The sequence below is a fragment of the Chelon labrosus genome (assembly GCF_963514085.1).
Source record: "Chelon labrosus genome assembly, chromosome: 17".
Lineage (NCBI taxonomy): Eukaryota > Metazoa > Chordata > Actinopteri > Mugiliformes > Mugilidae > Chelon > Chelon labrosus.
In genome coordinates this window covers 11422409-11444886 of record NC_140350.1, presented here as the reverse complement: position 1 = coordinate 11444886, position 22478 = coordinate 11422409, and the positions used below count along the sequence as shown (strand labels likewise).

General features: G+C 40.9%; 1 protein-coding gene across 1 annotated transcript; it reads left to right on the top strand.

Moving 5' to 3' along the window:
• The first annotated feature begins 595 nt into the window (after positions 1 to 595).
• bbx (BBX high mobility group box domain containing) lies at positions 596 to 21906 on the top strand. Its single transcript, XM_084565287.1, is given in 17 exon segments — positions 596 to 689; positions 3947 to 4014; positions 4016 to 4023; positions 9095 to 9266; positions 9403 to 9660; positions 10071 to 10272; positions 10357 to 10424; positions 10607 to 10681; positions 11652 to 11732; positions 12517 to 12582; positions 12748 to 13600; positions 13721 to 13853; positions 15322 to 15473; positions 15662 to 15751; positions 16186 to 16386; positions 16772 to 16964; positions 17915 to 21906. Coding segments are annotated over 16 exon segments (2685 nt in total). The 5' UTR covers positions 596 to 689; positions 3947 to 3960; the 3' UTR covers positions 17994 to 21906.
• Positions 21907 to 22478: the final 572 nt, after the last annotated feature.

Below are 22478 nucleotides of genomic sequence, written 5' to 3'. Positions count from 1 at the left end.
CTGATCAAGTATCTGTGGGATGATACACAGAGGTCCCTCCACCCATAGGACCCAAAGGCCCCCACTAACCACATTCTGTTGTCCGCAGGACACCCTCAGAAGGACCATGTCCATTCTCCGATGAGTCACAACTGTTTTGGAGGCACAAAGGAGACCTACACAATGTTAGGCAGGTGGTCATAATGTTATGCCTGATCAGTATGACGCACATATATATATGTGTGTGTATGTGTGTGTGTAATACCATATATGTAATACCACTGCCAGTAGCAAACTTACAGCGACAGTTACCAGATCAATCAACCTTTACGTTTTCCTTAAAGAAAAGTCCAGTAATTCAAGTGTATACCATCATTTTTTATAACATAACATCACAAGACCAGAGCATCTTTTTTACTCATTTATTATTGCTCAAGAATAATTTACCAACACGTCCTGAACATATCGATTTGACGATTTTACACTAATCTCCATAACGATACAAAAATGTGTCGACGCTTCTGATTGGTGAAGATGAACTGTCCATCAAAGGCAGTGTCCACTCACACGCGGGATTGCATCGGGGAGGAGGGGCAGTGGATATTTTCAATGTGTACAGTATGGTGCAAAACTGTTGCTAATTTCTCGACTAAAACTGTTTAAGATTATTCCAGCTACGAGCCACCGGGGTCCCGCGTTGCTCCTGTCAGGTATGTGTCGGTGAATGGCCGGCGTACATTTCTGTTCCAGTTTCTATCATTTGTGTCGCGCACAAACACCCAGGAAGCTTAAAACAAGTAGTCACTCAGCTGAAATAGATGTTAACAGCGGCTTGTACGCCGTTATCGGGGTTTCGTGGCGTCACTCGGACCTTTTCGGTGACCTTTGTGAGCCGGACAGTGCTCGGAGATAAAGTTAAGTCAGGGATGGTGTTAGCGAGCACAGGCCAGTCTGTGTGTGAGCACTTTGCGAACCGGGGGAGGGGAGGGATATGTCTGAGATGAGGATTTTTCACCCACCGCGAAGAAAACGAAAGTGATTTCTATTACATTGTGTGACTGAACAAGTCTGTATTTCTGCCTGAATTAACTCATTTCGTGGTTATTTTCGTGTGTTGACGTCGTTTAATGTGTCGCCTTCGCCGACAGTAACATTCATCATCTGGTAAAGTCCTGCATTTCTCTGGCACCGTAAACCTCAACAGCGTGAGCAAGGCAACTTCCGATTCACATCATAAAAATAAAAGTACACCACTGAGAGGATGAATGACTAAAATATTTTCTGAGAATAAATTGTGAGAGCCTGTAACTCTAATAGCATATACTCCCATATATCATAATAAACTGGTCATAATAATTCAGTGTACTTGTTTTCAGAAGTTCCACATACCATGTTCTTCACTATCCAATATTATCCAGGCATAACATTATGACCACCTTCCTAATATTGTGCAGGTCTCCCTTGTGCCTCCAAAACATTTGTGACTCATCAGAGAATGGACATGGTCCTTCTGAGGGTCTCCTGCGGTGTCTGGCAACAGGATGTTGTTAGTGGGGGACTATGGGTTGAGGGGAGGGACCTCTGTGGATCACCCCACAGATACTTGATCTGTTTGGGATCTAGTGAACTTGGAGGCCAGGTCAACACCTTGTGCTGTTTCTTATGCTTTTTATTTTAGTTGATCCTAAAGCGTTTTTGTGTGCGCACCTGTGTCAGGCTGCATCCTGCTGGGGATGGCTGCTGCCATCAAGGAGTGTCATTGCTATGGGATGGGGGTGCCTGGTCTGGTCTAGGTGGGTGCTACATGTCTAAGCAACATCCACATGAATATAATTTCCAAAAGTTTCCCAGCAGAACATTGGATTGTCACAAGATGGTCGATGTTATTTAGTTCTCCCGTCAGTGGTTTTAATGTTGCGGCTGATCGGTCTATCTATCTATCTATCTATCTATCTATCTATCTATCTATCTATATACACTGACTGCTGCCACATTCCTCTTTTTATTCCTATTTGTATAAATCACATTGTCACAATAATTTCATGGGAAGAGGTAAAAAAAATAGTGTATATATATTTTTAAACCAAAAATAGTTAAAAAAAAATGTATATACACTGTATTTATATTATTATTTGATTCTATTTAACCTTTTTTAATGGTGTCTGATCTCTTTACAGATTTATGCCAGTGTAAAAGGATTATGAGTTGTCTGAAGCTGTTAAATAAAGGATTGATAATAACCAGCAACATCAGAGCTGACATAAGTTTATATAAAAGAAAAGAAAAAAAGAAAGAAAAATTACGTTTGCCAGACGTGGCGGAAGAAGAAGATCTGCTCTCTCTCTCTCGCAGCTCCTCCAAGCTTTTATTTTGTACTCGGTACTTCCCGTCGTCGCGCGATTTAATTGGACGGACTTAACACAACTGTGCGTTTCGTACAGCCAGTGCTGAACTGTTATGATGTGTCAATAAGTTTAAAAGGTGGACGGCACCGATGATGAGTGGGCCCCCTCGGTACTTGAGCAGGATACTGGAGGTACGTTCAGCCACTAGAGACACCTTCATGACAGAGGACTTGAAGTTTCATCGACTAGACGCGAAAACCCGGTCGCTATTTTGTCAGCCTCTCAGTCAGTCACTGAAAAATTGCTATTATCGCGGCTCTGGACATGATGTCCGCCTGCTGGCTCTTACCTTTGGATTTGTTTGTTTGCCATCGACATTTCGCGGATGACCAGCGCTATACACAACGTGTTACTGCCTTTATTACCGCGCGGCTTATATATCTCTTCACTCCTGTTTGAAAATAGATGGTAAGCAACTGTTTCTCAGTGAGGTGGTATGACTCTCTCCCCCCCTCCTCCACCACCACCTCCCCCCCTCTTCCTATCCGCATCAAATACATAGCCACAGACCTGCGTTGTATGTAAACGAACAGCACCAACTGCACAAACAAGTATTTTAACCACAGTTTTAGTCCATGTTTTTCGTCAGCAGGTGGCCGAGAAGCTTATTGCTGGTTTGGAAACCATTGCATATTAAAACCGTGTCACGTTCAGTTAGCAGGCGGTGGAGCTAGCAAGCTAACTAGCTACTTTTATTCCTAGTAACACAGCTAGGAAATGGAGCTACTGCTCTGCAAAACATTACCCACAGATGCATGTGCCCGGGCAGAAAATCCCCAGTTTAATTAACCACTGTGGATGTTTTTTCCCTCTCAGTGTGAGACATTTCGGCGACATTGTCATCGGAGAGTTTGACAGGAGTGAAATCTCCCCACTACTGTACTGTACTTGGCTTTTTTTTGCTTTTTTTTTTTTTTCTCCTCCTGCAAACCAAAGCAAGATGGACTCTCATTCGGTCTGTCTGTCTTGTCAGAGCTCAGATCGACATTTTGCACGGGGATGAAAATATATGCTTAGAGGTAGGAACACGTTAGGTGAGCGATCTGGTTCATTATTCGCGTACTTTACGAAATTCGTGCTGTTATTGAGCCCGAGGAGCTCGATACAGTAGCTCCAGTCGTCACTCCTTAGACAGACAGTCCGATCGGGCATCAGCAGTTTTACCTGAGAATACAACTAAACCCCCCTGCGCAGCAAAATAGCCACCGCAAATGTGCCTCTTTAGGTCGGGCTGTTTAATGTTGTATGAAATTAGTCCAGTGATCGCAGGGTTCTGGCCTACATGTTTTGGATTTGGCCACAAGGGCGGACGATTGCACGATTGAAGTAATCAGTTATCAGATCAGACAAAATGTCCCACCGTACTTTGAAGCTGATGATGTCTTATTGCGATGCGATCTAACTAAAAGGGAAAAAGAGGGGGGGGAAAAATGATCCAATTAAAGTTGCCGTGCACTCATCTTTCCCTGCAACCGAGATTATATGTTGTGGCAAAAAAATATAATAATTGTTGCAGAAATGACACTAATGCATGACTGAGAGCGGTGTCTTGTATTTTATAGGTCATCGTCATTGCATGACAAAGGCTGTGGCAGATTCATCTTCATCACTCATACAGCATTTCCATAGTTTTTCTTCAGTAAGTATACTCCCCGCTTTCCACTCAACATTCATAAATACACAAAACGCTGGCATCCAGTCTGGCTGGTGTCCAGAGCAGAATACAGCCATTGAGTCATCCATTCACTCCTAATTTAATTTGTGCCATGTTTACTAGGCATCCAGAACAAGTGCAAACACGGAGAAAATAATGCAATAGATGGAAATTTGCTAAGATGCTTAATTGATAGCTGATTTATGTGTGCTGAGCATCCAAATGCACTTGCTGCTGAAATCAGAGCAATAAAGTTGAATAGATTGTGTCAGGGTGGAGGCAGTGAACAATTTTTATTTTCCTTTGCTGAGTAACATGTTGACAGTGTCGATTAGTAGAAAGCATAAAAGTTTTTGTCCAGCATTTAAGATGGGACATATTTTTCTATTTTCTACTCCATGTAACTCTTGAATTACTTTCCTACAGCAGACCTCAATGTCTTTGGTTAATCATTTTGTTACTATAATCCTTTTTGCAATGGCAATCAATTACTTGACAGTAACGGTGACAGCCTACTGTTCAACAGCCATGACATACAGCACAAGAGATGGTGATATGTTTGAGGTCTAAGACAGAAGGAGATGGGACTATGATGAAAATCAAATGTTGCTATCTTTTCTCCTTCTACCTTAGATCGTGAACTTTTCATATTTTTCTATTTGAAGCCTATTTTTTTTCCATGCTCCCTTCTCCTGTTCTCATTGGGTCTTATGGCATTTTTTTCACAGCCGAAACCTGTGTGCAATGGCTGTCTCATTTCCTGCTTTCTAACTTTCTGACATTTTACCTGAGAGTCCAAATTCACAGAGTGAAAGTATTCTCTAAATAATGCCAAGAATTATCACAATGCAACAAAGATTGTAAAGCAGGTGTTCTCTGATAACAGCACCGCTGTGTATTAAAGGCTATTTGTTAGATGTGAAAACCATGGTGATGCAAACCATCGTCGGTCAGTGGTGACACGGAGTGGCAATGATTTATACCCATGATATATGAAAACCGGCCGTTGCAAATACAATATAGTTCAGTAATATTGAACTGCTTTGTAACAATGATTAAAAACACACAACTATGTTTTTGGAACAAATATGCACTTGAATGTGCATACACAGCATGATTTTAATATTTAGAGTTAGAAACATTAATGAAAAAAGACTAAACTCACAAAAACAAATTAAAAAATATACCATATATTACGATGCATACATGTACACTTAAAGTCACATCCAGTATTTACTTACCTGTCAGTCCTAGTACATATGTCCCCTAATGAAAAAAAATACTCACAAAAAGAAGAAGAAGGAACAAAATGGTAGCACTATAATACTGAAGCTTGAAAATCAAGGGGATTAAATAAAGGTCAGGTATAATAAATCTAGCCTAAAATAAATGTTGCTATATATATAGTAAATGTATATATATATAAAATTAACTGTAAACACCCACCATGTGTCTACCAGGACCCGGTTGTTCATCTATTGCTGTAGCGTTTCTGTTGGTAAAAATGTATACTCTGTAAGTAGCATTTAGCAAAACTCTGCCGTGAATAGTGCAGGGGGACACCGTAGTAACATTGGATTCAGGGATTTTTGTATTTCTGTTCTGTGAACGAACACACCACACAGTCTTTCAGTAACTTTTTTATCAATGCCCACTGCGGCTGACTAAAATAACTTGCATAGCTCTTGTATTATACACTTTTCTGTGACTGCGGTATCGTCCTAATGCTTCTCCCACACACTTTCCCACAACAAGCCCACTCGTCTGTGCCACATACACAAGGCTACTCATCCGTAGTAACATGTTAAAAGCCGAGTAACTATATGAATTGATGTAATCATTAAATGTTTGTCTTCTCCATCTTGATAGATAATTAAGTGCAGTGTTTACTTCTGTAAACCTACTCATACTACACATCTCTCTGCACTGTGTGGCACCTCATATTTAAGTTATTTTTATTTTTAGTGTAGTTTTAAACTTCCCATATCTATGTGTGCCAAGCTTGGGTCATTCAGGTCATATCAGAGTTACTTTAGTTAGCACTTTACCTCCTACAAATAGTGCTGGCATCAACATCCAAGTTATAATTGAGACTGGGAAAGTCATTTTCCAACACTGAAAAATATTGAGGTGCTGGCAAAAGCAAGCAAACATGGGCATCTCATGTTAGCCAAAGTCTGTGATTAAAGGTAGTTAAATCAAACTGAATAGATGCAGCACTGCATTAAACAAGCAGAGTATTTCTAACTCTTGCATGTCCAACTCTAGCCTAACCACTCAGTTCATACAGATCATGAGATGATGAGGGATTTCGTTATGTGGTGTGTTTCAACCGATACAGACAAAAAAAAAACACACAATTGGATAGTCCTACAACTAATCTGAGTCATTCTGTTGTAAACAAACTCTACAGCGCTCAGATGATGTGGGTGACTGTACCACAGTTTTTCTTCTGCAAATCAATTTGATTGGCCTGGCAGATTCAGTTCTTGAATTCCAACTTTTAGATTTGACCTCGGCATCTTTTTATGACAGTTTTGTTCTTTGGAAATTTTTCCAAACTTACGTCAAAACCAGCAGTTGCTCATATTTATAAATGTCATAAAATTGGTATTGTTTATGTCTCTTGTGTGACATACACCATTTTACTCTTATTTTATTCACACAAATCCTGCTGACCACCTCTGTGTGTCTTGTACAAGTGCATAACATAATAAAGTATAAATGAGAATATTTAGAATTGTTCTCAATTTAAATTATGTTTTTGCACTATGACTGAGAAAGAACTCTGGCCAAACGTGTTCCACTGATAGTCATCAGTTCTTAAATCACTTCTTCTCATATTAGCCCGTATATAATCTAAAAAAAAAAAAAACTGCTGCTGCTACTGAGTCCACAACCATATTCATGTTACCCATGGGTCCCACAGTATGGGGATCCCCTAAGGCAAGTTTAGCAAGAAAATTAGCATAGTAAATTAAGGCTAATGAGATAATGGTCAGTGAGGGGAGGATTTGCTTCTTCTTTTGCTCCCTTGTTCATTTTAAATTAAACCTATAGACGGGAAATGCGATTCAGAAACTTAAAGAGACATCATTAAATCAAGCATTGTTTTATGCCACAGCTTATCTCTGAGACAGTGATCAGCCACTATCGTGCACCACCAATGCACAGTGGCTAGTGGATCTGAGAGCAGACCATAGCAACCTCCCCGAACAGGATCCAGTAACCATCACAATGGCAGACATCCAAAACAAGGGTATTGAGTATGAAGGGCTGGACAGCACAGGGCCTGACATGATCCATGCCTACTGGCTAAAGAAACTAACTGCAGTCTGCTGCTAAGGGATGGGACCCACCATGAATGGCTGAACACTCCTAATCCAGAATGATTCCCAGATTCCCAATAACTCATGCTAAAATGAGTAGACCGGATAGGATAGGGACACCAGAGGAGCAAAGTTCTAGCTCTCTCTAAGTGTTTGGCTGTAGCTGCTTTTCTTGTGGCCTCTTCATGATTTCCATTTGGTTGTGGGATTTCAAGGTACTTGTAGTTCTGACCATCTGCTATGTTGCCTTCTGGTAGTACTACCTTCTCAGTTCTGACAACCCTACTTCTCCTTGTTACTGTTCGACCACACTTATCGTGACTGATATTGTTGCTCCAGATCCTGACGGTATTAATCAGTGAGTCGATGTCCCGGCTAATTTCCAGTATACAGGTTGATGTTATCCATGTAGATTAGGTGGTTGTGTCATTCCACAGGTGGTATCCATACCCACTCTTGGTAATGATCTGTTTCAGGACATTTAGGCATATGCGGAATCTTGGTATATGCTGCACTTGATGGCGACTTGCCTTGACTTGTTTTCCATAGCCCCACTGAATTCTTGATGAAGGCTTTTAGAGTCCTGTTGATGTTGTACAGCTTCAAGCGTCCCAGGATCCACGCGTGAGGCATTGAGTCATAGGCTTTCTTGTTGTCAGTGCAGGGTGTGCACAGGTCGCTCTGTCTGGTCTGACAGTGATAGTGACTGCTTTACCTACCAGAAGTAGGGCAAGTCCTGAGAAGTTAGGTTAGGTGAACAGGAAGAACAAGATTCAGCCTGTGCACCTGTGCCCGACCAGTCATCAGATAACTGGAATAATAAACTGACCAAATGAGGAGGTAGTGGCCACTGATATCAGGACGCTCATAGTACATGGGAGGCTTCACCCCAAGTCCAGCACCCTGAGGTTGTACACTAAGCGGAAGGAAGAAGGACAGGGACTAGTAAGGGTCAGAGCCACTATCCTGGATGAAACAACAAAGAACCATGAGTACATCAGGATGATGGCCCCCTCTTAAGAAATGTTTAGTGAATACCTCAGGCAGCAGAAACCTGAGGAGCAAGAGAAATAACAGCAGGAACCATCACAGGAGGACAAACCTCTGCATGGTGTGTACTGAAAAATAGAGGAGCTAATCATGGCACCACTGGAACGGGCTTTAAGTGCAAGAGTAATAGAGAATGGTGTCTATCCCACTAGGGCTGACCCCAGGTACAGGATATGGAAAGATGCCCCAGAAACAATCCAAAAGATAACGTGATGTGTTAGCTAGTAAGGTGCTAGCAACTAGGTCGTACATGGGATGCCATGTCTAAGATGCTGGCATAGTGAATAGAAACATCTGTGGAGAATATGACCTTGAGGTCTAAGGAATACTTTGGGCAATGAGCCCCAAATTGGGAGAGTGACTCCAGTAGATTCCAAGAACAACATCTAAGATATTTGTCCAGAAGAGTGCAGTACTAGGAGCAACTAAGATTCTGTTCAAGCTTCTGATAAAAGACCTAAGCTTGAGGGGAACAAGACCCCTCATTGGGGAAAGAGGGGAATTTTAGATACACTATAAATATTAGGCTGTCAAATTGAATGCATTATATTTTTTAACAGGCTTTTTAACATGCAATCAAAACAAGATTACAAATTGTAATATTAACTCTGACAACTGTGTATGTTTTGTACAGACATGGTCTTATAGTGCGCCCCTTTCGTTGTTTTTTCTTTTAGGTGCGGTAGTACCATGAAGGGTGAAGGAAGGGGTAAGGAGTCACCTGTTGCCGGGGAGATCATTGGCAAACGGCCCAAACGCAAATGCCTACAGTGGCACCCCCTTCTCTCCAAAAAGGCTCTGGATTTCTCTGAGGAGGAAGAAGAAGAAGATGAAGAGGAGCTGGAGAAAGTGAGTGTTTTTGTCAGTAAACTATATCAGCCCCCTTTGTCCATGAACTGAATAAGTCATCTGTCAGTTTGTCACATAGTCGGTACAGAAGACATTGTACAGCATTGCACTAAACAATTCATAACTTTGCTTTCAGCAGCCCGTGCTGTGCAGTCAGGACCGGGACTCGCAGGTGCAGTGTGGAAGCACAACAGAGGAAGTGGAGGAGGACACAAATGAACAGCGCGCACGCCGGCCAATGAATGCCTTCCTCCTCTTTTGCAAACGCCACCGGTCCCTGGTGCGGCAAGAACACCCTCGCCTGGACAACCGTGGGGCTACCAAGATCCTGGCTGACTGGTGGGCTGTGCTAGAGCCTAAAGAGAAGCAGAAGTATACTGACATGGCCAAGGAGGTGAGTCCGCCGTATGACATGCCTCTGTACTAACATTATTTCTAACTTGCTCTTGCCTTAGCAGCAAAGTAACTAAAAGTAATGAAAAGCAGGTTCCTAGACTACCATGTACAGCTTTACTACTGTTGCATCAGTTATATGATGGAGAGCAGGTATAGTCGTGGGATATTGTTTATGTTGTGAGGTTAATGACAATCAAATATAAATAGACCACACCCAAGAAGGTGTGATCTTCATCAACAAGGGTAACTGGAGTTTTTCTATTCTTCATTTCTCGATACCTAAGGGAGTGGTTCCGTTCTTTTGAGGTTTTAGATCTTACTCATCAGTGTTCAGTTCTTTAGAAATACTAAGCTTCATGGTTTTAAAGAATGTACTTTTAACCAAATCAATTCTGTATGCTCTTCCAGTACAAGGATGCCTTTATGAAGGCAAACCCGGGCTACAAGTGGTGTCCCACTACCAGCAAACCCGTTAAGAGCCCTTCCTGTCAGCCAGTCAGCAATCCTCGCAAAAAAGTTTGGTCATTCTCTTGTCACTCATTCAAGGACTCTACTGCCAAAAAAGTGCCCAAAACTGACAGCATGCCACAGTTAAACTTCGCCATGGCAGGTGGGTATTGTGAAAAGAGTGTTAGATGCGCGTACCATGATTAAATGTGGCATTGTTTTCGTAACTTATGTCATTCATTGGCAGATCCTACTAAGATGGGAGGCCTTAGCATGCTGCTGTTAGCTGGAGAACATGCCCTCACAAACAGAGAGGTGGGTCACTGTTGGATGCCACAAATGTAATGTGTAATCTCTCCAGTAGATGGCGCCAAAATTTGATGTTATTTTTTTTTTTCTATGCGGAGGCTTGTGTTTTTGTATATTATGCAGAATTTTAATACTTTAATTTTTTTATTTGAGTGACTAACTAACCCCAGTTTTGTTTTCTTCTCTAGATTCCCTCAAGCACTAAACCTAGTTTACCTGACACAGCCAGTGAAGGGAAATCCTTTCCAGAGGATAAGGAAGAGGTGTGTTCTGAGACCACATTTCATTTCATTTCATTGAGCTGGCCAACAGCGCGACACTACGTAAAATGAAACTATCTTTACTATCTGGAACATCAGATGGCATTCACATGTTAATGGTGCTTACACAGTAATGTAGCGTCAAGTTACTGCTTCATATTAATCTGAAATATCCCATAAATCTGCAAGATTGATGATTTTGAATGTTTCTTTGAACTGAGGTACTTATCCATGGTCAGTGCATTACCTACCCTACATGAGGTCAGGCACACCTCATATATGGAGAAGCAGCCTGGAGTACTGACAGATAAGCTAAGCAATGAACTAATGTGGACGGAGTCATCAGTATTTCTTTTGTACATTTTTCTTTGCCAGCTGAAACAAGACTCATCTAAAAATGAATAGTCTGCCAGGGAACTGAAGCTGTTATGTCATCAATGTTACCTTCAGCGCCACTAGACTCCATTGAAAACAACTACTTCACACTGCTGCTTTGATGAGTTAGTTAGTTTGTGACATTGTGAGACTTTGGCGCGTCGGATCTGAATTAACGTTTTATAACACCCAGCACAGCAGTAGAACGGCATCAGGGTTTTTGACAATGGAGCCTCTTAGCCTTGAAGAGAGCGATATGACAGCTTAAGTTTCCCTTCGGAAAAGGCTGTGTGATGGCAAGGCAAAGCGCTGATAATGTTCTAAATATGGCATGCACTTAACCTGATACTGATTTTTTTTAGGCGGCCTTGAATAAGGTGTCTAAGATATGCTTTGCTGCTGACACAGTCCACAGCAGTTTACTACTTGGCCTCCATGGTGTTACTCCTGTCTTCTTCAAATTTGGGGTTGTGCCAGCTGCTATCGACTGTGCTAAAGCATCTCATGCAACACACTTCAAAGAAACAGAATTATGCCTTTAATGCAGATGCATTAATGACTCATGTAACCCAGAACTGACTTGTTCTTCAATCCACAGATGTTTTCTGGGACAATACCAAACAGAGTGCCTGACATGTGTGAAAGCAGGGTCAAGTCTGCCCTTTCCCCAATGGAAGAGGTACGACTTGAGTTAAAGGCCTTGAAAAAATGTTTATAATTATCATAACTGAGATGCTTATATTCAAAGATTAGATATCCAGTATGAGTTCCTCCAGTAGAAATCAATAAAGTGATATACATAGTCATTTTAATGTTCCCCTCAGGCCAAAATATCATTATGCGTCACATAATCTAGCTGGTAATTTGCCATGAAATGTGTTGAGCAAATATAAGTGTAATTGTGCTATTCTTCATTCTAAGAGGGGAAATGACTTTGCTAACATTAGGTTCCTGTACCACGGTTTGGGCTTTCACCATACCCTGGTTTCACCATGGTAACGAACGCTTCACTGTTTCCTTCTTCTGAAGCTGGCGACCTATAAAGCAAACAGCGACCACCGATCACAGCGTTGAAAATGAACAAAATATTATTACAGGATCCTGAAGAACCAAACAGTTAACAGTAAACATGTCAAGTAACAGAGCAAGAGATTTGTTTATATATAATAATTCGTACAGCTGCAAAAAGAAAAGATCAGTGCTACTACATATACTATATATACTACTACTATGAACTGCAGCTTCCAAGAGAGACAATTTCGAGCTCAGTGAAGCAAGGTATCCCGGAGAGAAGCAGGCAAATTGAACTTAATTTATGATACAAGCCCCAAGTTTAGTGTTTACTACAAGAACTATAAATAAATGTTGCTGGACGCTAATAGATTTGCATCTCCAGAAAGCCAAGTACTGTGATTTCATTAACAAAACAATAGGTAACAGAGAATGTTACTGTCTGTTCACAGTCTTCACTGTCTGTGGCACCTGAAGGAAAACCATGCGGACAGTCCGCCCTCTTCCAGCTTGCTGAAGTAAGATGTTTGACAAGTACAAAAACATACAAGTTTCCTGATTGTAGTATCATTGTACTTTCTTAAGATAATGAGTTCCTTTCACTCAGCTACGGTATAATGAATTGGAACACTTCAAAATGTAAAATGTTAATTAACATTGTTTTTTTTGTTATGTTTGAAAAGATGTGTTTGGCATCTGAAGCTGGAAAAATGGACACAGTTGTATCTCAGCCAGAGGACAGCTCCTCTCCAGCGTCCCTCCAGCAGACTGACATCAAGCTAGAGAACAAGGAGGACAGTGCTGACACCGACCGCTCTCCTCCCTCCTCTCACACATCGGCCCCCTTACCTACGCTTTCCTCTGTCACTTCTACCTCCACTGATGCAACTCCCTCACAACCGATCAGCCAAAACGCATGTGTCAAAAAGAAGAGCAAGAAGAAAGACGTGGCCAAGTCGAGTGAAAACGATGAGCTCCTTTGTTCGGCAAAGAAGATAATCAAGAGGTGTAGTAGCTCGGAGTCAAACGTGGACAGTGTCTTCAGTACAATTGAGGCGGTGGCCAAAGGGACCTGGAAGGACACAGAGGAGAAGCCTAAAAAGAAGCTCCAAAGCGGTCACAGCAGTGGAAACTCCGGTTTGTCCAAAAAGAAAATTAAGCCCAAAGCCAAGACTTTTGTCAAGGAGAAGGAGGAGGAGGAGATGGATGACGGCAATGATCAGTGTGGGCAGCACAGCCCTTCTGAGGTGGAGCTGAAGGAAGAGGTGACCGGTGATAGCCCCAGCACAGAACCAGAAGAAGCCAATATGGGAAGCACAGACCTCCAGGGCCACATGGCAGAACCCCTTGACTTCCCGTGCAGCCTTTCACCTGCTAAGCTCAAAGAGGAAGACGGGGCGAAGGAGAGTGCGACTTGTGAGTCCAGCGCAGAGAATCGTGGCTCCAGGAAATCAGAGCGGAGCTGTAAAGGCGCTTTGTACAAAACTCTTGTCTCAGAGGGAATGCTGACTTCACTGAGAGCTAATATTGACCGAGGTATCAATTTTAATTTATGGGTAAACAACATAGGGGGCATAATCTTTATCTGTATGTTATGTAGTTAATTAATGAATGTTGGTAGTTAATGAATGGTCTTTTCTTATTTTCTGTCTGCAGGTAAAAGAGGGGCTTTCCGTGCTTGTGACCATGATGCTAACTGGAGTGATGACAGCTGGACGGTTTCACAGATGGGACCTAATAACCCCAAGAAGCTGAAAAAGTTAAAGTCCAAAGATGAGTCTTCACAGGGGTGAGTCATGTCTCTTCTTACTACATTGTGACAAAGAGAACAGTCATTTTCTATTATAACAAAATAATGTTCGACAAAAAAAAAGGACATAAGAAAAAAATATTTCTTGTTTCTTTGTATTAAGCTTTAAATAAAATTCAAAGCACACAGAACAGTCCTCCTAAAATGTTCTAAATAAACCTCAGTAAATGTCTGACCTAAATTAAACTACGCAGCACCCTAGATCACCTATAGACAAACCATCCTGCTAACCAAACATCTGCAGCATCAACAAACATCTACTACATATTGATTCACATACTGTACAGCATGTTTCGTGCAGTCCCTATTTTGTCAAGTTTCTTTTTCCAAATTTTCCCAGAAACGGAACTTATAACCCACAATAGTCACAACTGAGAATAATGCCATGTATGAAAAGTATTTTATTTTCACTTAAAGATTACTTATCTGGAGAACATACTGTACGTCTGCAGACTTTGATTTGTAATGTGGAATGGTGCGTTCACACTAGCCTTGAGAGAACGGCAAACTACAATATGTTTTCAATAGATGCAACAAACGTGAGATGTGCGACGTGAAAGTTGCAGCGATGCATCAGCCAGTCACCTGTTTCCGTGTTATTCAAACTGTCATTGCCCGTTCCAAAAAAAACACATCGAACCCAACGTCACTGGCAACGCTCACAGAGTTTTAGCCTCTGTCGAAGTGTGAATGCACCATGGTACCACTCGCTGGACCTCCAGTAGGTTAATTCTTATCTTAAGAAACACTTTTTATTTTCCAGTTTTGCGACATTTATGAAATGTATTTGTTCCCTGATACTAATTTTCGTTAGCCTGTTATCACTCTATTAAGTCCATTGGAGAATTAGGAAAAACAAACATTAGAAATACATCAGATGAGCTGATAAAATGTCACGTCACGGGTACATTTTTACTGTCGTTGACACCAGTACCAGAAACACAAAGCACAGTTCAAACAGTCTGTGTAGCCTTACGTAGCAGCCGTTATTGTATTCACTGACCTGTATATTCATACTTATATTTTCATTATTAATAATATTATTTAATGAAATAATATCGTAGGCCTGCTGGTGATCAACATCAAACTGTTTTCCTGCTGAATATTCTTGTACAAGAAATCTGTGTATCACCATTTACTGATCCAGAACCATAAAGGAGGACACGTATTTTAACACAGACTTGACTGTAATATTCCTCCTTGAAAGACTTTAGGATGCTGTTACTGACAATTGTAGTTTTGTCAGTTAGTAAATCATATTGTACTACTGTAGAAAATAAAGCAACGTGCGGGTTACAGCTGAATGTGTTTAGAAAAGAGGAAGGTACAAAGATGTTTACTGTTATCTATAGGCGTGTGGTTAACTTATACAATTCCTCTCATATCTGGTTCATGTTCAGGTTTTGTATATGTTTGGTTATGTAAAACTTTGAACTTCACTTGTCAGGCTAGGGAAGCTGGAGGAGGAGTTTGAAAAGAAGTTTAACAGCCTGCCACAGTACAGCCCAATGACATTTGATAAGAAGGGGATTGCTGTCGCAAAGAAAAAGAAGACTGACAGCTCCACGGTCCACGAGGACACCTCTAAAGCCGGAAAAGGTAGGAACAATGCCAAGTCTTCCCCACTGAATCAACAGTTTAAATTCCTCTCATGTCATCCATGGCTCAATCTACACCTGTTTGCAGAAGTTCCAGTTCTCTCTTTGTTAAAACTGAAACCTTTTGACTCCATAGCATTGCATTCCCATGCTCTTTTTTTTTCTTTGTTTTTTTTTTTACTATATCAGGACCATCTTCATCTCAGAAAAAGACTTCATTCCACAAGATTGTTAGGAAGCACAAACACAAAAAGGAGAAACCAGATGCAGTGGACAAAGGTGAACTAGAATGTTGATGTTTGTATATTATATAGCAGTAGACATAATTAATGGTAGTTAATGGACCTCTATAGTAACCCATTAGCGATGCTCTCATAAAATTCATCCAGGTTATAGTATATATAATATACTTGGATATCTCAAGTATCTCAAATAACTTTACTATAATATTAGATATAATAATAACATAAGGAGTATTCACTAAGAATTAGCAGCTAAGACCTACTGTATGTGCAAAGACAACTCTCCAGTCTGGTTAAATATGATACTACTGAATTTGAATTACACATATTTCTGTGTTTTTTGTAACTGAGTGTCCCGTTAAGAGGACTGAAATAGATTTGTCTTGTGTTTATGCATAATGTAATGAAAACCCTGTGCATACGATTGTCATTACCCCTAAAATCCATTCTCGTGAACTTTCTGCCCCACAGCAGTGGTACAGACTGATTCCACCCCTCTGGATTCAGCTTCAAAAGCCAAATCATGTTGTGCCCCCGTTGCCATAACGTGCCCAGATGTCCAGGGCACTACTAGTATGGAGATGCTAGTCGGTAGCCAGAAGAGGAAGGCTAGGAAGACCAAGATTACACACTTGGTGCGCATAGCTGATGGGAGTGTGTCTCCAGTCGAGGGTGAGTGATGAATGAACGACTGGTCGTTGTCACATTGGATAGATCTGTGTCAGTCTTATGTCTGACATTTCTGTTAAAAAGAAATGTATTTTAACAACACTGATATTATCAAGGAAGCTGTAACTGAAAGCTCGCTACTGTAGATGACTAGCAGCCCAGAGGGGAAGTAAGTCATACGTGATATGTTTAAAAATAAACAGTATATTTAAGTTTTTCTCACCATAACCACTCACATTAATGATTCAGATTCAGAAAACTTTATTTGTCCCCAGGGAGCAATTTAAATACCTAAGAAAGTAATACACAGACAGAACTGTACAATTTCAGTTTCATAGTGTTAGCATGTTGTTCCTGTGAATTTTACATGTTTGCTTTTATGCCACAGAGGACAAAACTAGGGACTTGAACCAGGAACAGGATAAGAAGCCATTACCCCAACAGAATTTATGCAATGAAAAAGGGTGCTACAGTAATCCCAGAGCAGAGGAGGCAGAGAGGAGCACCGTACCACAAGAGCTACCTGCCTTCTTCAGCTTGGCAGCCCTCGCTGAGGTCGCCGCCATGGAAAATGTTCACAGGTAAAGACCGCCGAGCTTCCATACAATACAGTGGAGTAGATTATATTGACGGAAGCATATAATGTGTGTTTTACTTACTTTTGAATGTGCCAATTGAGAATAATGTCAAGTTACTTATTATTTGCCATTATTTACCTTGGTCTACATTTTGAATTCTGCGGGGACCGTGTTGTTTTTACCAGTTGACTTCTCTTGTTTCACTTAGCTTTGTTGTTTTCTATAGATGGATATTGAACACACACACACACACATACACCGATTAGCCACAACATTATGACCACTGACAGGAGAAGTGAATAACATTGACCATCTTGTGACAATCCAATGTTCTGCTGGGAAACTTGGCATTCGTGTGGATGTTACTTAGACATGTACCACCCACCTAGACAAGACCAGGCACCCCCACCCCATAACAATGACACTCCTTGATGGCAGCAGCCTTCCCCAGCAGGATGCAGCCTGACACAGACACACACACAAAAACAGTTTAGGAACAACAAAAAAACCCAACAGGTGTTGACCTGGCCTCCAAATTCACTAGATCCCAAACTGATCAAGTATCTGTGGGATGATCCACAGAGGCACCTCTCCTCAACCCATAGGACCCAAAGGCCCCCACTAACAACATTCTGTTGCCAGACACCACAGGACACTCTCAGAAGGACCATGTCCATTCTCTGATGAGTCACAACTGTTTTGGAGGCACAAGGGACACCTACACGCTATTAAGTATAGTGGTAGTTTTAATGTTGTGGCTGATCGGTGAATATTGCAAAGATACACTTACATACAGTTTGAATGGAAAGGAAAGTGATGATGTGCTTAAACTGCTTTAAAGTGTTATTATTCAAAGTGAAGACACTTTCGAGCAAAGCCTCATACACTTTAACCTCCTTTAACCTGAAAAATAGTGCATGCACTCTTAAGTCTTCTCTGATATTCTGTTTCAGAGGCCAGAGAGGATTGGCTGAGAGTCAGAAGAAGGAGCTTGCCCAGACTCAAGTTCTTATCTCCTGCGCTGATCAGTGAAAAGGCTTCTGCTGCTGCTGCTGCTGCTGCTGCAATGACAAGCAACAAGCAACATGGACTTTGGCAGTGGAGCTTTATTTTCCTCAGCATTAACCCCACACTGAAAGGAGTCTTGATTAGGAAGCTCTGGACAGACTTCACCTTCCCCTTTGTTGTGAATTTGCTTGTGCTCAGATTCATGGTGGGGAGAAGCGATCCTTTCCTCTTCCTCCTCCTTGCTGTCTCAGTGTTGTCCCCGAAGCCTTCCTTGAGGAAAAATGCCTTTTCTTAAGCCCTCACTCCCTCTTAGATGCTCCGTTAAGGCCTGTGGAAGAACCAAGCTGTCCCCAGTGCATGGCTTCCTATATAGAGAAAAACCCAACACTGCATTGGTTTGTTTTATAGACGAATACAGCTTTCTGTTACCTTTTTACCTCACACACCTGTTGAATAATTCCCTCCACCTCTGGTACAATACCTCTGTATTTTAATAGCTCTTATCCCTCCCATTCCTTCTAGCTTAAACCTAAAATGACTTCAACCAGGGTAAATTATCATGACGGATGGACTTTCATCACCAACTGCTTGCATAGGGGTTAGCACACTGACGTGGTGTACTCAAACAAAGAAGAAAATCATGGTGGAGTTTTTGATATGCTTGTAACGATGTTGCTACTGCTGTTAATAACAGAAACGGTAGCTACCAATTGTCATATTAGACTGAATATGAAGAGTACACCGGTGCACACCTTTGCAACTGAAATAGCGTTGAATATAGCTGAGGATATTTGTGCTGTTTATTATGTTTTAGTGGTAGAAGGTTCCCCTGTACCTATCTGGCTTATGAGACAATAGGTCTGCTTATAAACTGTGTCTTGTGATGGGGAGGTCAAGTCAAACTGATTGAAATTTAGCCTTAACTCTCCCCCCTACGCCCTCTTTGCCACCCTTCAGCTAGCTTCTTGCTCGATGCCATCATAGTCCCCAAGTCAGCGTAAACATTTCTGAATAGTGAAATGCAGTTTTTGTCGATACTTGATCTTATTGCAGTTTGCGTAGCAATTAGAGCGGTTAATTCCTCGTGTGCAAGTTATTTTATTGAATACATGTTATTGTTTATTCTGTAAAAACTGCACTAAGTCATTGCTGAGGGTTTGAGTTGCTCATGGAAGGGTAATAAGATGCCTTGTCTCCGTCAGTCACAGCGCTCTTAAGACGTGCGTCTCATGAAATGAGACAACTGGTCAAAAGACACAATGTAGAAATTACAAATGATTCCATGTTTGTTGTTTTCTGATTTGTGAATGTGTTTTGACACATTCCACCGCCGCTGCGCTCTGATTCCTCTTAGAGTTACAGGAGACAAGGCATTTAATGGTTCCCCGTTTGTTTCCTATTGGCCTTTTGAGATTTTATTACCAAGTAATGGTCTACTCAGAGGTCACATGCAATGAATGTTTTGAGTTTTAGAAATATTTATACATATTCCTTATGAAACATTGATTTTGTTCATGTTCGGTCAGAATCATTCCATTCAACAACTCTGTCTTGACCATGCTTGTGTTTACAGTTGATCAGCTGTAAAAAAGACAGGATGCCATTAAGCTTCAGGTTTGTTGTCTTCCCAAGAGCTGATGGAACCTGGTAGAGCTGCTGCAGCAGGCTAACGGAGGCTGACAGCTGTGCAACCTCCCCAGCAATACCCATCACCTCTTTACCCAGCAGCCTTTCGATCCTCTGTGTAGACCAATGCTTAACTTTTGACATTTTAGATCCTGGTCACGTTAACACTCTTTATAGCCTTTTTATTTTGTATTTGATCATTCTTCTTTTAACATTTGTGATTTATGGTGTTCTTTCAACTAGCTCCTTTATGAACTAGTGTTATTTTGTTTTCTCCTGAGGACAAGTTTACTGGATTAAGACTGTTCTCCCAATACTCAAGCTCATAGATAATGGATGTGTCTGCGCTTGCCCGGTAAGCAAACAGGCACTCAAAAAAAAAAAAACAACTGCTAACTTCTTTAGACAAAAAGCTGGTCTTAACACTTCTGCAGGTGAATATTTGAATACAACCGCATCACCATTTTCGGATATGTGTTAGGCGGTGTTAAGACTGCTTTCTGGCACATGCTGTAACGACAGGACAGATAAGCAAGAAACGGATGGGTCTCGTGCATCTATAGATAGAGTATTTTCCTAAATCAGGGCATTGTTACACAGTAATAATGGTTTGCCAACGTAGGCTCTTGTGTGCAAGTAGTGCTCTTCATGCAACAAATCTGTATCTAAATTTGTGCTTGGACTAAATGCATGTTTCCCCGTTAAGCTTAGGAGAACCACCGTATGCTTTATGATAATCCTAATAATGAAATATATATATATTTTTCTTCAGATAAGAGAGAACGTTACATTAAGGATGCTATCATCCAAGCAGTAAACTGTATAGTTCTTCCACTGGTAGACATCAGTGTAGTTCTTTGCAAAGACAAAGAAATTGTCTTCCCCTCAAAATAGAGATATATTTGCTTATAGCAAGTGAGTTTATTGACATTTGCCAAAGAAAGGGAAAGGTATATTCAAATGGAAATTCTGTAGAAAAAAAAATAAAATAAGAGAAAGCTAGCAGTTGCACTGGATTTTTGTGGTGTTTAAATCTTCAGGTAACAATATCAGCACAATTCATCCTGTGTGTCTAATGGGATTTCCTTGTTCTTTGAACCCAGAGTTGGAATGAAGTGCAACAAGAGGGCACCACTCAATGCCTCTTTTAATATACAGTATTTGCACCTTATGACCCAAACCAAAATGATCATGGTGTTTGAAGACGATATATAATTTTTACCCACTTGATGGAAATTATGCATTTTAACAAGTATATATATCTATATACGAGAATCCAGTCAATAACAAAAACCACACATGTACAAAAACAGCCATAATCTGTCATTTCTCTACACCCTCACTTTTTCTATCTAGAAAATGCTTCTATAATGTTGAAATTCCTATATTAGTTACCTAAATGACTATTATACTTTTTTGTGCTAGTACTGTCTTCTTGAATGTAATCATTTTGTACCTGTATTTTTCTAATTCAGTCTTGATTGTACTGTATGTATGCTATGATGGTATACTGTTCTTTAGGTGCATAGTTTGTTACAACCAACAGTTCTTATGACAGGATAGCTGCTGTGCTGTGAACTCTGTGGAAAAATTTGTGGAGGCTGTAAGTCCAATGGACTTATTGTACCATGTGAGCATCCATGTGACTGATAAGTGAGAGATTCTTGCATTTTGAGTGGTTTCCCTCGTTTGCTACTTCTTTTTCCTTTGCAGTAAAAGTCATAGTCTGCTCAGAACAGTTTATAAAACAGGACGACTCCTGCAATCAGATAGAGTTTCAACTTATTTATTACTGTTCCTTTTTTTAGGTTTAGTCAAATAAAAAACAATGAAACATACAAGTGAATATGCATCTGTTTATACATGAACGTGTATAAAATTATCTACCCTTTACTGGAATGTAGATCATGGCTTCCTTTTGTTTTATTGTGATGAAGAGGTTATGCCAGATCTTTTAAATCACTTTCCTCTGATAGGTTGTGCATGGTGTGCTTATTCTAATTTTTGTTCTTCATAATCATCATGATAGATATGTATTTTTGATTGTTAAAGCCCAGTTGTTAAATGCAGCCTTGCCTTACTGGAATCCCTGCTTAGGGTGGGATCCCTCAGCCAGACACCTTCCCAAATCCCACCTCACCCCACCCACAACTACTATGTCTTAACACTGTTTGCTGATGCAACTATTATTCCCTCTACACTTTCTGCTGACACAACTATACTTCTTGAACACCTATTAAAATAACATCTATTACATCCGTGCATCTGTGTGAAGATTTTGTTGTGTATTAGTTCAACACAATGTTCTCCTTTAAGCAGTAATACTGTGTATGTCTTTGTAGATATAAGGTACAGAAATACACCGATCAGGCATAACATTATGACCTAATATTGTTTAGGTCTCCCTTGTGCCTCCAAGACAGCTGTGATTCATCAGAGAATGGACATGGGCCTTCTGAGGGTGTCCTGTGGTGTCTGGCAACAGAATTTTGTTAGTGGTGGTCTTTGGGTCCTATGGGTTGAGGGGAGGGGCCTCTGGATCATCCCACAGATACTTGATCAGTTTGGGATCTAGTGAATTTGGAGGCCAGGTCAACACCTTGTGCTGTTTTTCATGTTTTTTTGAGTTGTTCCTAAACTGTTTTTGTGTGTGTGCCCTGCTGGGGATGGCTGCTGCCATCAAGGAGTGTCAGTGCGATGGGGTGGGGGTGCCTGGTCTGGTCTAGGTGGGTGACACATGTCTAAGTAACATCCACATGAATGCCAGGTCCAAACGTTTGCCAGCAGAGCATTGCATTGTCGCGAGATGATCAGTGTTATTTACTTCTCTTGTCAGTGGTTTTAATGTTGCGGCTGATCGGTTTCCATCACATCTTGTTACTG